The sequence below is a fragment of the Limulus polyphemus genome, unplaced genomic scaffold, assembly GCF_000517525.1.
Source record: "Limulus polyphemus unplaced genomic scaffold, Limulus_polyphemus-2.1.2 Scaffold435, whole genome shotgun sequence".
Taxonomy (NCBI): domain Eukaryota; kingdom Metazoa; phylum Arthropoda; class Merostomata; order Xiphosura; family Limulidae; genus Limulus; species Limulus polyphemus.
The window spans coordinates 72,077-89,581 of NW_013666045.1; the positions used below are offsets into that span (position 1 = coordinate 72,077).

The 17,505-nt window shown below is 32.2% G+C and overlaps 1 protein-coding gene across 1 annotated transcript in view; it reads left to right on the plus strand.

Annotated features, from left to right (window-relative positions):
• LOC106458246 (laminin subunit gamma-1-like) overlaps positions 1-17,505 on the plus strand; it is a 75,285-nt gene that overhangs the window by 12,300 nt on the left and 45,480 nt on the right. The window contains exons 3-7 of the mRNA XM_022384401.1: positions 2,149-2,279; positions 2,805-2,974; positions 13,627-13,809; positions 15,799-15,916; positions 16,578-16,708. Of these exons, the coding sequence (XP_022240109.1) occupies positions 2,149-2,279; positions 2,805-2,974; positions 13,627-13,809; positions 15,799-15,916; positions 16,578-16,708 (733 nt within the window). The remainder of the gene's footprint in view (positions 1-2,148; positions 2,280-2,804; positions 2,975-13,626; positions 13,810-15,798; positions 15,917-16,577; positions 16,709-17,505) is intronic.

Below are 17,505 nucleotides of genomic sequence, written 5' to 3' on the forward strand. Positions count from 1 at the left end.
CCAGTTTTTATTCCCCGGCCAAAGGTCGGATACTTTTCTCACAGGCCTCGTATATATTATTGATACCTTCAGTGTATAGGATGCAAGCAGATTTTGACATCAAATTTTGGGGTAAAAAAGTGCGTCTTTTACACTGAAAAATACGGTACTTCATGAGGTGTTGTTAAACATTCCAGTATGCATTTTTTTTCTCTTTTTATTAAGTTTGAAACAGTTGTTACATAGATTTAAAACACAAAATACGCTTTGTTCTATCATTTATAACCTCTAATAAATTACACTTTTGTTTATTTTCTTGTTATTTTTGTAAGTTATTTGAAAAGTGACAAACCTCACTTAATAAGAAGTTGTTCGTAATTCCTCATCTATGTTTGTTTTTGTTTTTAATTATGCACAAAGCTACACAAGGGCTATCTGTGCTCTGCCCACCACGGTATCGAAACCTGGTTTCTAGCGTTGTAAATCCGCAGACATACCGCTGTGTCACTGGGGGGCCCCTCCTTATCTCTTACATAAAACTATGAAAACACATTTTATTGTTTTATGATACGAAATATTTATCGTTTGTTTATGAGATTCGTCCTTTAAAGTCATAAAAGCTTGCCTCTTTGTGTTATTATAAAAATCTGCACAAATGGGCATCTGCGTGGGTATCGAACCCGGATTTTAACGTTATAATATTACCTGTGAGCCACCAGATGTACTACTAAAGAGTAAAAGGTTAAAACAAAAAGTTGATCTTATGATGATCTGCATAATTTAGTCTATTAAGTACATATGTATTTGTGACGGATTTATTATTATACACTTATTTTAATGTCGATGTTTGCTTAAATTAAATATATATTTAGAAATGTACATAAATTACACTGTTAAATTTGTATTGCGAATCTCCCGCCTATTCTCTAAAGTTGTAGAAGATTCTCGAGTGTAAGAATCAACAATATATGTGTGTACGTAAACGATAGTGTTAGCGTCAGTATTGTTACATAAAACCGAAATTCGAGAAACTCTCCACACACCTATAAATATAACCAATGCAACGCGCCAAAAAACGATATATATCATTGGGTTGCTGTAGTTGGTATACTATAAACCTCGGAAGCTATAATTGTGATTAACACTTATTAATCGAGAAACTTCAGATATTTGACCAGGAATATTTATAAATTTCGAACATTACAAATCATTTAACTTCAGTGGATTCACATCAGACATTAGTACTTTTACGAATATATCATAAAACTTCAGCGGTAAAAAACAAAAGTTCGACCAGTAATCGATGTGTGATCAGCGAGACCCACAGAGCTAGCTAACTTCCTATTAAGTGAATTGTTACTACGTCAACTCGAAATTAACTCGCTCATCGTGAACCCTCGCTAAGATATCAAGGAAGTTCCAGATTAGAAAGAAGCCTTTATATTACTTGTAAGTTTGTAAAACTTGTGTATATAAATCATTGTTTGTAATAACTGTTATTGTAAATTGTATTATTGTTTATATATTAAAACATATTTGTATAAAACAAAAGAAGCTGTGTTTATCAATCTTGTTGGCAAATATCATAAATTGAATACATTTATTTAAATACTAAATCCAAAGTACAAGTTAACCCAGTTTCAGACCATTCAAAATTGTAATAAGTAACATATTAAAACTAGAAATATTTGCAATCAGTTAATTAAAGATGCAATAATCTCTAATAGATAAACATTTTTCTTGTTTAATTTGTTTTCTCAAAACAAAGAAGCAACTGGAGATCACATTTTAAAGCTAGTTTGTCTATATAAAACACAAAATTAAACCTATTTTAACTGTGGTTGATTTTATTGTAACCACCTGAGTCAAATTGACTAAATGAGCATCTTATTTTAAGGTATTCACGGTACCATACAGATGATACAAGTAGTTTGAGAAGACAAAAGAATGGACCAAAATTTAAAAAATTGTCAATTAAATTAAAGAGAAAAACGGAGTACAGTTTCAGAAAAAATTTTTTTTTTGCTTAATCCATGTTTCAGTGTCTAGAAATTTTACTGGAGTAGCAGACAAATACGTTGCTACATATTTATATGTATCGTTTTACTCCAATAAACCAGTAATTTTGGTTCTCACTGTCGAGTTCTTATAACATTGGTCTATATTTAGGACTGGGTCACCGCTACAGATATTCGAATATCGTTGGATAAAATGAACACATTTGGCGACGAAATTTTTGAAGATGCTAAAGTTTTGAAAACATATTATTACGCTATCACCGACCTTGCTGTGGGAGGACGGTAGGTTTATTTTGTTTCTTTTGGTTTATACCAAATATGTGTTTCAGAAACCGTAGACAGAACAATAATGATTAGTTTCTGTCTAAATAATACACACACACACACATACACAAATATATACAAATGAATTAGCCCTTCCATTGATTGAGATATTAATATAGTTGTCTGACTGATTTTATTTAACAAAATATTTTATGTTGATAGCTGAAGCTGAAAACATAATAAACTAATTACAATACCGTGCCTAGTTTGAAACATAAAACTTTATAGATAAAAATCAATAATTAGCACCATGGAATTTCAGACACTTTGCTTGTATTAACTTGAATTTTGAAAGGTGAAGGTATCAGCCTTGTATATATTTTATTAATATATATTTGTAGGAATTAAGCACAAGACTATACGGTTGTATTTATCTATCAATCTGTCTACGTGACCTACTTATCTATCCATCCATACGCACATAGCACACATAAATATTTTGTTGTGAATTATAAATTACTTACACTCTTTTTCATTTCTAAGATGTAAATGCAACGGCCATGCTAAAAAGTGCATTACCCTGCGCAATTCGTCGTCAAGGAGATGTTTGTGTGAACACAACACAACCGGGCCAGACTGTGATAAATGTTTACCATTTTACCAGGATAAACCTTGGGGACCAGCTACTTCTCAAAATGTCAATGAATGTAAGGGTAAGTAACAATGACCGTCTTAGTAACAGGAATGATGTAACGTTATGCAGACAATACGCGAAATAAAAGAAGTATCGTAAATATGCATGCGGAGAATTACGGTGCATTAAGTAATTTAAAAACTCACTAATTATATTGTAGCTAGTAGATATGGACATTTGTAATCTAGAAGTACTTAATTAGCATAACCACTTTACAAACGATTTCGAATCGAATGTTATTTTACAAATTTTTTCAATGCACCATGAAAAATCAGGACGTTAGGAAAACTAGAGTATCGTGCATACCCACACTAGCTCAGTGTTAAGTCTGCAGGTGGGCAAAGCACGGAGCATTTAATATCTAATTTACTGAATTAGAACCACTTTCGAGATCTTATTGAGTTCAAAGTTTATTGAAACATTTATCTATATTGTGAAACAGTAAACTCTACAATATTTACTAACAAGTGATTTTAGTATATTTACTTCAAATGGTGGTTTATATAAATTTGCTTCAATTACGTTTCTATTTTAGGAACCTCTTGTGTTATTCAAATTGTATAAATTGGTTTGAATCATCATAGGTTTACTCATGGATCTCTCATTATGTAGTATTATTGCCCAATCTAGTTCAAAATATTTCATTATGTAGCCCTACTGCCCAATCTAGGTTGAGAACTTTCATTATGTATATGTATTGCCCAACCTAGATTAGCATCTTTCATTATGTAGGTGTGTTTCCATACGTAGATTAAGATCTTTAATTATGTAAATGTATTCCCTAATCTAGCTTAGGATCTTTCATTATGTTGCTGTATTGCTCTAGCTACATTAAAATATTTTATTATCTAGTTTTATTGTCTAACCTAGGTTAGGACCCTCCACTATGTAGGTGTATTGCTCAAACTAGATTAGCATTTTCATTATGTATCTATATTACTATACTTAGATTAGCATTTTCATTATGTATCTATATTGCTATACTTAGATTAGCATCTTTGATTATGTATCTATATCGCCATACGTAGATTAGCATCTTTCAAAATGTTGCGGTATTGTCCAACCTAGATTAGCATCTTTCATTATTTATCTATATTGCCATATCTAGTTTAGCATCTTTCATTATGTATCTATATTGCCATACTTAGTTTAGCATCTTTCGTTATGTATCTATATTGCTATACTTAGTTTAGCATCTTTCGTTATGTATCTATATTGCTATACTTAGTTTAGCATCTTTCATTATGTATCTACAAGCGAAAGTACACGGCTTCGCTCGGGTTATTAGGTTTTTCGCTAGCTTACCTCATTAAAATGATGCGCACGCGCTGGCGCGTATGCACGTGGATAAGATAATTAATAATACCCAGGTGCACACCCTCAGGGTTCACTTAGTATTTTGTGATTAAAGGAACCACTTCTTTTCTATGTGGTTTTTCGCTAGCTTGGATCATTAAAAAGATGCGCATGCGCGCACGCACGTGGATAAGATAAGTAATAATACCCAGGTGCAAACTCTCAGAGTCCACTTAGCATGGGTGCAGAATTTCAGGTTTCTAGGTTCTTTCCTTCTGGATTTATATCGCTCACACACACACACAGACAAAGAGACATGCTCTTTTATTATTATAGATATTGCCATATTAGATTAGCATCTTTACTTATGTATCGATATTGCCATAGTTAGATTAACACATTTCATTATATATATCTATATTGCAATACTTCGATTAACATCTTTCTATATTGTATCTATATCTAATATGTATCTATATTGTATCTATATCTAATATGTATCTATATTGTATCTATATCTAATATGTATCTATATTGCCATACTTAGATTAGCATCTTTCATTATGTATCTATCTATATTGCCATACGTAGATTAGCATCTTTCATTACATCTATCAATATACAGTTCAATACAAGGATGTGGTGGCTTTACAAAAATACATTTTATGTATCAATACTTCCTCAACACCATTAGGAATACGGTTGTTAATACTACTTACATCACTCAAAAAGAAAGTAATACTTTAATACTTTTTAAATAATACTTTAATAAGAAATGCAGTTGTTATCATAATTGTCAACCAGCTTAAATAATAAGATATTAACGTTTAAAACAATTCCAGGTAGGAATGAGAGAGTTTGTTTACATTTATTGAAAAAATTACAGAGTAATAAGTTATGAAATTTGATAGCTAATGCATTTTTAATTCTGAGAATTAGCTTCCACTGTTTGAATTGCGGACTGAGCCATTTGATAATTTGGACACCTTAGTATATCTTATCATCAGTATACATTTTTGTGTAATTGTCCATTGAAAAGACTGTGTATAAGAGTGTGCACAAAAAACCTTACTGTCGTAAAGAAACATAAAATACAAATGTGCAGTTTGTTTCCCTGTGACATTGGTGAAAGAAACATAAACTGTACAAAAGCGTAGAAAAGTATTCTGCAAGTGAAAAATGAAGTTTTGTTACAACAATAGATGGCTCTGCGGGTACTTAAACGACTCGGACAAGAAACAAATGATTCTCTACAGACCATCAAGTGAATACAAGGTAAATACTTCTTTCATAGATGATTTTTACACAGTCTTCATGATGAGCAGACAAAATTGGAATGAATAGCAACTGCCTAATTCAGAATGAAACTTAAGGATAAAATCTTGGAGTACTAATCTACAAAAGTAGAACAGATGGAAAGGCACCGGTACTGAGAAAATTTGATAAAATATATTGTAGGAAACCAGACGCTAATCATAATCAATATTAAACACTTAAAAAAGAACTGACTATTAATTTCCGTCTCTAACAGATATAATGGTTAGAGAAGAATAACAGGGAAATCACTGAAAAAAATAATAAGGTTACTAATTCTAATGTTCTTTTATTTATAATTAGTAACTGAATTAATGTACAGAGGACGAGTGTGTTATATTATAACGGATTTGGAGCCTCACCACATTGCTTCGGTGCATGTAATCACATCAGGTCATGCTTTATTTGATGACCGTGTATCTTGAAAATAGATCTGAAATGTATTTTTCATAGAAAAAGGATTTGTTGTAAGGGTATCATGTCCAAAACATGCCATTCCTCTTTGCAGGGTTTCCATAATCCAGTTAGTGTGCGAGAACGACTGTTTCCTTGTACCCGTTCAACTGTCTGATCAAACAGAAATATATATATAGGTGATGCGTCCTTTTCAAATCGCCAATCAGGTAAACAGTATGGAAAAATAAACTAGCAGCATTAATTTTATTTAGTTCTCAAATACCTATATAAAACCAAATTATAAGTAGGCATAAAAAGACAATTCACAAACCATAAAACTTATTCATTTGCTGAACTTTTATTTGTAAATGTATATAAAATTAACCTTTGAATTCTACCAGTAAGATAAATAAAAGTTGTATGTCTTAACTTGGAGACGCGAATTTTAACCTTTCATTCTCAAAAATGTTGTTTCGTTAAATAAATATATGTAATTTGCTACAAATAATTAGAAGTTAAGACGTAGATATCATTGGCTCACCGTTATTACATTACTCTTAGGTGATACGATTCTAAACTTGATATAATTAACTTCCAATTGTTCATTAGTCTAACATTGAACTCAGCCTCAAATGATTTTAAAATCGCAGCCTAATCTTTTTTTTTTGCATTCTTGTATTTTTGCAGCAACTCTTTCTATAGAATATATTTATTTATTATTTCTTTCAATTTTAAGCTGCATTCGTGATAATTACTAATTATCAGTAAACATAGTTCTTAAGATAATTATATAATGAATTCGTTGACTAGCAAACTTCCATTTAAAAGAAAATACTATTAACCAGACGTACTTCCGCAGGGTCCCTAAAAGTTTTCTGTTTCAAGAGTAAGTAAAACGAAAATTAAGAGTAACAATTATTTTCATTTCTTACTTTTGAAGTTCATATGTAATACTGTGTTCTAGCTTACAAAGTGTATAACTCTTCTCGTGATTCACGGCATGTACACGTTTTACTGACGTCACGACAGTACAAACTGCAACATTAAGCGTCTCTTATTTGACGTCATTTTAGTATCTACTAACTGACTGACAGACAACACACAACTGTATTGTGGTAAGAGTAGTTAAAAAAGGCGATCCCTCCAGGCTGCCTTTGATCCCTTTTCAGAGAAATGAAGGAGAGGTCGATAGAAATATACTTATAAAAAGAGTGCTAAGAAAATGTAAACAGTATTATAAAAACCTGCTAAAACTTGACATGTATGTAGAATAACAATGTGATTAATAATAGGTTGTGATTTATGAACATTATTCCAAGTTTTGTTACAATGAACGTCTTTAAATCCTAAGCAGCTTGCTTGTGATGTTAAGTGTGAAAGTATTGGGAATTAGCAACTCAAAAGGGGAGGGTTTTCATACAAAAAACATGGGCACCATTAAATAAGATCCTGGTGATCCTGGAGACCTTAAAACCTAATGTCATGATAAAATAGTGATTGAATTATAATAACTGATATCAATGCCTACTTTATGTGCACAGAGAAGGACTAGCACATTATTTATTAATAACTTTGAATATGCAAATCAGAGAGCAACGTGATAGCAGATATAAAGTTGTAATGGAATGGAATGTATAATAACTACATTTTGACATTGTTTGACGTTTAGTAGCCAGTGTAATGTTGTATATCTCTTTAACACCACTTTGTTACGATCATTCCAGACTTACACTTCACTTTCTCTTCTTATATACATCACTTTTACTTGGGTTGTACCTATGTCTATCAGGAATTGACTCATTCGTTTAAATACAACGAATTGTTGTTTTTTAATATAATCAATAATGTTTCATTCGTTCTCTCTCACAACTTACAGTATTTTATCTTGTTGAACTCCTATCTTTTATATTTCTTTCTCAAACCAAAGTCGAACCGGGTTGTTTCTTTTCTGACTATTCACCTGTTTTACTGTATATCGAATTAGAACACCTCATAATCATAGGGTTCCCCAAAACTCCACAGTGACTGAACAAGAAACATGGCCGCTCACTCCAATCATTTTCTAATGTCTTGGAGTGCTGTAATCACCTAGTTATTTATAGACTGGTTAAAAGCCTGACGGTTCTCAAGTCTCTCAACCCCACACATAACTTCATATCACATCTCTTCCCTCTTCCTGAACACATTCAACAATGTTGATTGTATTCAATCTCGGTTTGTTTCTGTCTAATCTCGATGTTATTCAAGATGCTAAAATTTTAGTATCATCACATTCTTCTTTACGCTGACTGTTTCTCCACTCACAGTCTTTTGTGGATTACTGGTAATTTCATTGTCTTTACATATATCACATTACAGTTCACAGTGTTATCTAGATATGTTATAAATTTTCACAGTTTTATATATATTTATCATTGCAACATTTGAAAAAGTTCACAGTATTTTAAGTTAGGTCGTCAAGAAATTAATGACGCTTTTTTTAGATGAAAAAATCTGAACAACTTATATCAAAACAAAACATTTATTAAATGAAATATTCTCCAATCTTATCGATGATGCTTTTACATCTTATAATCAGGTTGTTAATCCCCTGATTAAAGAAATTACTTGGTTTTGAAGCAAAAAACATGTCGATGTCATCTTTAACACCTTCCACAGCTGCATACGTTTTCCCATTAAGATGGTGTTGCAGCGAACGAAAAAGATGGTAATCTGATGGTGCAACACAAGACTATGGAGTTGAGTTGGGAAGTTCTCCCCCACCCAACTCCATAGTCTTGTGTTGCGTCAAACGTACTACGTGTGGACGTGCATTGTCGTGGAGAAAAAGAACACCTTTCCGATTGATGAGTGAAGGGCGTTTCTGATGAAGGGCTTGATTTAAACGTTCCAGGTACTGACTATAGATCTCTGCATTGACAGTTCGCTGTAGATTGAAGAGCTCCAGATGAATTACATCACTTTCTGCGGATGGATTCCAGGTTTTGGGGTCGGAAGTGGTTTTTGTCTAGAACTGAGCCATTGTTTTTGGCGTTTAATAGAGAACCCATTTTTCATCATCGGTGACAATTCTGTCCAAAAATGGTTTACGCGCATTAAGCGCCAGAAGAAACGAAGTAAAGTTCACACGTTGGAAACGATGATCATCGGATAGTTCGTGAGGCATCCAAACACCTTGTTTATGGAGTTTTCCCATATTCCTTAGATGTTTACGTATTGTTTCATGAGAAACATGCAATTTCAGGGCCATTTCACGAGTGTGTTGCCTTGGGTTAGACTCAACAATCGTCTTCAGAGCATCAATACGAATTCCAACATGTCGGCCCCTACAATCACAGTTTTTAAGGCTAAAGTCACCTGAATGAAATTTGCTGAACCACAGTTGACACTTACGAACGTTCAAAACATTTCCATAAACTTCTTTGATATTATTTGTGACTACAGAGGCGTTGTTTCCTTTCTTGTATTCAAACAGCATTACATTCCGAATGTGTGTCTCGTCGTGTGTCATCACTATAAAGGATTAGAGTACACTAAACTTTACACATTATAAAGGCTACACTAACGTGACGTTTAGGCGGTTCGTTTAACTATTATACGCGATGTACGTTTTTTTTTGGTGGGGGGTTAATGAAAGTGTTCAAAAACGTAATGTTAATTTCTTGATGACCAAATATGTACATATATCCATAAGTAATTAAATGGAAAATAAATTCCTCCTCTTCTGTTCCACCTTTACTGTTAATAGTTTAAACCAATAAGTCAATAGATTCTTATTATTCCATTTATGTAAATAACCAGACATTCACACACAACAAAAATTCAATCAAAGCGACTAGTTTAATTAAAAATAGAACTAACGTTTAAAATGCACAATAAACAACTTTTATTTGGCAGACGACCAATATTAAAAGACTCTACATGCTTTACGCTACTATCATCAGAAGTAAAAGCTTACATGACAAGCGGGTAGTTTTACAGAGAATAAGTTTAACTCATTGTAATCTTTAAGGGTGGTGAGAATATTATACATAAGAAACCAACATTTATTTTCCAAACTTTCCATTATCACTACCTAACCCACGTTTAGGAAAGAATTATTTAACTTACAACACAAACTTTCTATTTATTATCTAATATTCAATTCACTTTGTGTGGCCCTCTGTGGCACAGCGGCATGTCTGCGGACTTACAACGCTAGAAACTGCGTTTCTATACCCGTGGTGGGCAGAGCACAGATAGTTCTTTGTGTAGCTTTGTGCTTAATAACAAACAAACACTTTGTTTGTTAGGTTCATTTAAAATTATTGTTTCATGCCACTGTATCGAATGTTCTGTTTCGACAACGTGTTCAGCAACTGGAAAATTAGCATATTTTTATTATGTACATAATCTTTATGCTCATTAAGACGATATTTCAAATTACCTTTAGTTTGAGCAATATATTTTTCACTGCATTTACACCTAATTTCATATATATTTTTTTACCTAAACTGTCGTTTTCATCTTTAGTACTAGGAAGTATGGTTTTAATTTTGTTAGTTGGTTTTAACATATAACTAAAATTATGTTTGGGTAGTTATATGTTATATACATAGATATATATATAGTAATATTACTGTAGTATTCATTCTATTATCATATACACTGTCTAATCTAGTACATCGCTTAATATGATTTGAATTGTATTTTTTTTTTGTATTATACGTTCAACTATATCAACATTACAACCTCTATTGTTAGCAATACTTTTTTATATAATTCAATTCATTTTTCAAATTAGTAGAATCAGAACAAATATTTAATGTTCTGTCTACAAAAGTATGAAAAGCTGTTAGTTTTTAAGAAAATGGGTGACATGATCTTTGTGGCGTCATAGAGATTAAATATGGTTTCCGATAAACAGTTGTGAAACTAGTTCCATTATTATTATTATTTTTAACAAGCATGTCTAAAAAAAGATAAACAGTTATCTTGTTAAATCTCATACGTAAACAGAATAGACTTAGAAGGATCAACATTGTTTAGATAATCAGCAAATATTTTTAGCTCAATATCTTCATGCCGCCAAACCAAGAACGTGTCAACAACAAATCTAATCGAACAATCAGGTTTTAAAAAAGCATTAACAAGGGCAATACGTTCGAAACTATCCATATAGGAGTGGAGAAAGAGGGGAATCCATGGTTAATCCAACATTCTGCTCATAATACTTTTCATTAGCTTTGAAAAAAATAATTTGCAACACACACTCTAGTTAGGTTAATGATGTAAGGAATTTTTATTGGAGAAATGGAAGCTTGAACTGATCTGTCATGAAAACAATTAATAGCATCTTCCACCGGAATTTTAGTACACAATGAAACTATATAAAATGGCACCAATTTATCAGAAGAATTAAGTTTAATGCTCTTAATTTGCTTAACAAAGAATTTTTAATAGCATATTTGTTCTTACTACTCAAATACGAAAATCGTTGAGCAATGTGCTTTCCAACATACTGAGACGAGGTATCTACACTAGATACAATAGGTCTAAAACTATTGTTTAACTTAATGAATCTTAGGTAAAGCCTACAGACGGGGTGTGCAAAAATTGGAAGGATTGAAGGTGTTTTTTTTGTGCAGTTGACAAAGTTTACATTAACAACCTTTTTTTTTATTATCAAGTTATGAAATGTTGTTGCTGAGTCTCTTATAAGAGAAAAATATGAACCATCATTTAACAACTGACTACACTAGAAATGTGATCACATTTGTTCATCACCAATACACACCATCCTTTATCAGCTTGTGTAACAACAATATTATTGTTATTCTTTAAACACTGTAAAACTATATTTATTGTCTTCTTTCGTCAAATTACTTTTAATTATAGTATTTCGTCCCCACATTATATTTTGGCATCAATATCTAATAATGGTTTAAATTTTACTATATTTGATTCATTCAACGTTAGATTCAATATTAGTTAGCAAATCGTTTGTGGGTAAAATTTGTGGAGTTACTACAAAATTTCAACCTAAACGCAATACATTAATTTGCATGTTAGTAAGATTGGCATTGGCTTATTAATAATGTTTAGGCTACATAGTGGTAGTACTTTAGAAGTTTGCTGTTGCTTAGGTTTACCCAAAGCTTTAAACTTAATATCTAATTATTTGCTTATTTTCTTTTTCAATTCTGTTCCAACTATCATTCTCATACTAACCATTGCTGAAAACTTTATAAACCACAACCTATTATTAATCGCATTGTTGTTGTTGTCCATACACATAAAAGCTTTAGTAGTTTTTATAAAAGTTTTCTATATTTCTGTCGACCTCTCCTTCATAAGTAATATTTTCTTTTAAAGGGAAGTTTGCCAGTTTTAATATATAATTATCTTAAGAACTATGTTTACTAATAATTAGTAATTACCACGAGTGCAGCTTACAACTGGAAGAAATAATAAATACATATTTTCCATAAAAAGTATTGCTACAAAACGACAAGAGTGCAAAAAAAGAGGGATTAAGTTGGAATTTTAAGATAATCTGAGGCTTAGTTCAAGGGACAAGAATGAACAATTGGAAGTTAATTTTATTACCTTTTCAAATGTATTACCTTAGAGTGATGTTATAATGGTGAGCCAAAACTTTCTACGTCTCAAATTTAGTTAGTTTTTATTCTATGTGAAACAAGCTTCTAATAATTTTTACAAAATTACGTATTATATTAATCTAACAAAACAAAGTTTTTGAACATGAAAGGATAAAATTCGCGTTTCGAAGTTAAGACACATACACAGGTAAATTTTATATTTTATGATTTTTGAATTGTCCTTTTTACCTGGATGTAATTTGGTTTTATATAGGTATTTAAGTAACATTAATGCCGCTAGTTTATTCTCCTATACTGTTTAGCTGATTGGCGATTTGAAAATATGTTTTGTGTGTGTGTGTGTGAAACTTGTAAGAAAATGAAAGACCCAGAACATTTTTCGATTTACCTCTCATTGGTAACCCTTGACAAAAGTAAAAATAGCCAAATTAATGAGTGTAGTAAATCCAAGAATAAGTTGGTTCTCTAAAATCCTTATCGACGAAACGCATTATTTTGGTGAATTAGAATTTTCAACCTGAACTTATGTACAGGTGGCCCAAAAGGCCAGACCAGAAACCACTATTTTTGAACCAATGTTTAGTGAGAAGGGGAAGGGAGGGGGCAACTAGACAGCAGCAGTACTTAATGCTACATAAGGATTGACAGTCACTTCAATAATGCACCCACAGATAAAGTGGATTTGTATTCAGCGTTCGTCACCTGTTGAACCTTAGAGCCTTTGAGTGTCATCTGCGCATCTTAGCTAACAGATTATGAGACAAAATTAACTGTACTTTATGTTGTATTACATTAAAGCGACTAACTATATTTATCACTCAAAGTTTCAGTGATAAACAGCCAAAGTATTTCTTTTAATTCACGAGACTGTCACAATAATAATCAATAAATTATGTATTTATTACTTATAGCTTTAAGACGACGTTGACACGCAGAATCAAGAAATGTCGCTCCTCAAAGTCTCGGTGAACTCTGACTAATCTTATTTCGTTCAAAACAGACGACCTGCCTCTTAAAAAAATTCAGGGAAAGATTTTGATTTAATATTTCAATACTGTTTCAGCTTGTAATTGTAATGGAAAATCATCGACGTGTTACTTTGACCCGGACTTGTATAAAGAGACAGGACACGGCGGTCACTGTACCAATTGCCAAGACAACACTGAAGGACCTCACTGTGAACGATGCAAGGAAAATTTTTTCATGAAAGGTGGTCGGTGTACCCCGTGTCTATGTGACTTAAGGGGTAGGTACATTTTCACATCATTCGTAAAATGTTTTCTTCTACTTTTCTAAACATAATAATTACTAAAAAAAAAAAAGGAAACCTAATATTTTTTACGTAACGCTCCAAAGGTTTGTTTGTTTGTTTTGAATTTCGCGCCAAGCTACACGAGGGCTATCTACGCTGGCCGTTCCTAATTTAGCAGTGTAAGACTAGAGGGAAGGCAGCTAGTCATCACCACCCACCGCCAACTGTTGGGCTACTCTTTTTACCAACGAATAGTGGGATTGACCGTCACATATAACGCCCCTACCATGTTTGGTGTGACGGTGATTCGAACCCCCGACCCTCAGATTGCGAGTCGAGCGCCTTAACCACCTGGCCGCTCCAAAGAACAAGAGAACATGTATTTGTACGTTAAAGGTGTATTGATTTACGATAGTTTATTTTGAAATGTAAAGGAAAAGATTACAGTTAAATAGAGCAATGTAGGATTTTGGGTTTTATTTGGTTAAATATTTCGTCATACACTATGTAGCTCATCTCGTTGTCATGGTTAGCAGCTTATACTTCACCTATTCTAGCTCTAATTATTAATCACGTAAACTTATTTTAATTTGTCACTAATTACCACTTTTCGTTTGTTAACATTCACAACTATTGGTACCTGATAAACACAACCTCAATGTAAAATTATACTTCTAATAAACTAAAGATTTATATTATTAGATTGATAATATCGTGACGAGTTGTGTAATAATCTAATTCATAATTTAAATTAACTAAATTATGTTTGTAGCAATATGCAAGGTAATAAAACGAGTTTTGGATTCTCCTTTTAAATATCTTCAGTTGTGTATCTTCTTATAATCTTAATCTACAGAAAAATAGAAAAAAAAAAACCTTTGTATACTTCTTAGACCAAACACCTTAAACTATTTATATATTTATCCTATTATGCAGTGTAATTCATGTATACCGGAACACTGGTTCCTGAACGATATCCGTAAACATGAAGTAGAATAAAGTATTTTTAGTTTTACATGAAGAATCTAATTTATTTGTATTCATTTTTATACATTTTACTCAAATAAAACAAGTTTTCATTCTGAAAAAAAAGTGACTTTTAAATACTTGAAAATTAAGCTTTGCTGATAACAATTAACCATCCTGAAGAAGAAAGCGTGTAATCTTTAAAAGGTAAATAACTATTGCAGGTTGCGTTTCTTTCGAGAAGAAATGCTACAATACATTTTCCGTTATTTACTATATTAACTTTCATCAGACATTGGTTGTAAATGTACATTGACAGGCAGGTTGCCTACTTATGTAGAAAAACAATCCTACCGAAATAAAGATGAATAAAATCGGGGCTAGCCTGATGTTTGGATCTAGAACTAACATAAATTATCTGTTGAAGCTCGTGACATATTATAGTGGTTACGGCAATAGATAATTTATTAACGGTGAAGGCATTTAACTGTCGAATCAACGCACTATAATCGTCATAAATATTTGTTTTATGATTATACATACTCATAGTAACAGAAGGGCTTAGCGTACCCAGTGATTAGCGTTCATGGTGAATCTGTTCCCCGAAACTTGAGATTGTAGGTGCACTGTAAAAATAGTCCCATATTTGTCGGGTGGTGGTGCTGTTGGTGAGCTACTTTCTCTCTAGTCAACATTAGGGACGATTAATTGTGTTGGTTTAGCAGAAAATCCGAAACAGACATTAGTAACACGATAATTTAGATTAGCCATAATCATAACTAAACCAGATTTGGGTTTTGATCTATGTAGGTAGATCAACATTTATTAATAATGTTAAATCCCTCAAAATATATATCAGCAACGAAAAAAAGATATATAAAAGAATTAAGTTATGTTGCCTGAGTATCAGTATAACAATATCTCACATATATGAAAAAATATATACGAATATTTTAAATGAATTATAGTTAAATAAACATGGCTTCTCTGTGCACTTACTTTTACCTTTTATATTAGGTGCAGTGCAGACTCGTTGTAAAGGAAATGGGCAATGTATATGCAAACCAGGAGTTAAGGGCTTGCGTTGTGACACATGTGAGGATGACCTGTATGAGCTCGCTTCAGATGGATGCAGGTTTATTCTTTCATTTGATATTTTACAATTTGAAAAAAAAACAAAAAAAAACAAAACTGAATGCTATTAACCATGATACACTAATATATTCACTCATAACGTTTTATATAAAACCTTTTAGAAAGTTATAAGCACAGAGACTGATGAAATAATTTCTAAGTAGACTAGACAGTCTCCACTAACATTAGTGGACAATATTGAGAGTTAAATGGTGTCTTAGCTATGAATTAAAACATAGATATAACTATTTTTTATACACTAGTTCTCTCTTCCGAAACGTTATCCATTTTCCTAATAACAACAGTTTTGACTGTCTCCTAAGATTTTACACTGCCGTTGCTGTCTTTGTTTATTATCTATGATATTATTTTTCACTGTAAAACATTTTTACAAGAACTGTCTAAGGATATTTTACCTGCTATATTGTTTCATTGTCTGTAAAAAAATAGAGTAGTTTCGAACCAGCTAAACAAAATAAGGCCTTCGGTACAATTTTAATTCATTTGTTTATTTTTGACACACGAATATTTTAAAATATAGGAAGATATATATATAGTGTTAAGCTGATAACACTTCTCGTGCATGAAGGTAAATAAGACAGAATAGCTTAAGTATTTTTTGAATTTCTTACATTTCTCTAAATATTTTATATTCTGTGTAGAAGCAGTTCTGGAGCTCTTCAAAAGGATAAAGAGTTCATCCATCTTCCATGTTTCTGTTATGGACACTCGTCCGTTTGCGAACGTGCTTCTGGTTATGTTAAATACGTTATTGCTAGCACGTTCAACACAGGTGGGAACAATAGATAGATTATAAATTAATTTACATAAAGTTTGTATTACTTGTATTATATAAACTTGATTACAAGCCGAACATAACTTTTTTTTTATATACTAAAGATATAAACGCAGGCCCCTGCAAAGCTGGTAATAGACCCAGGCCAGATGGGAAATGTAGGCCCCATTTCAGACTGCTCATTAAGTATTTTTGTAATCAGTGCTAAATACATTACAAGTAACAGAAACGAATAAAAGAACTAGAACGATTTATAAAAAAGGTAATGGCAAGCAATTTTATTCAAAATGTATATACGACAATAGAGTACAGTACTGTAATAAGAAGGAGTAAATACAATAGTACATTCATGTTTATTCTGTATTCGGAAGTAGGCCCCCAAAACATCGTAGGACCATGCCAACTGGTCCCCTCTCTGTTCTGGCCTGTGTAAACGTAGTTAAATGCTTGCAATGCTTGATCAAGATTTCAATTGAAATTATTGCCTATGGATTCAGTTAGCTGTAGGTTTTCTTATAATAGATTTCACTATCGAGAGTATTGAATTTCTCCGTTTAACAGCCTGGACAGAAATATAAATACCTTGTGTATATGGTCATCAATAAAGAAATAAAAATTAGGAAAATTGGTTCATATCTCTTGTGTCTGGGTGGTTATAGTCGCAGTGTCAAATATCATTTATTGGTTCATATCTCTTGTGTCTGGGTGGTTATAGTTGCAGTGTCAAATATCATTTATTGGTTCATATCTCTTGTGTCTGGGTGGTTATAGTTGCAGTGTCAAATATCATTTAT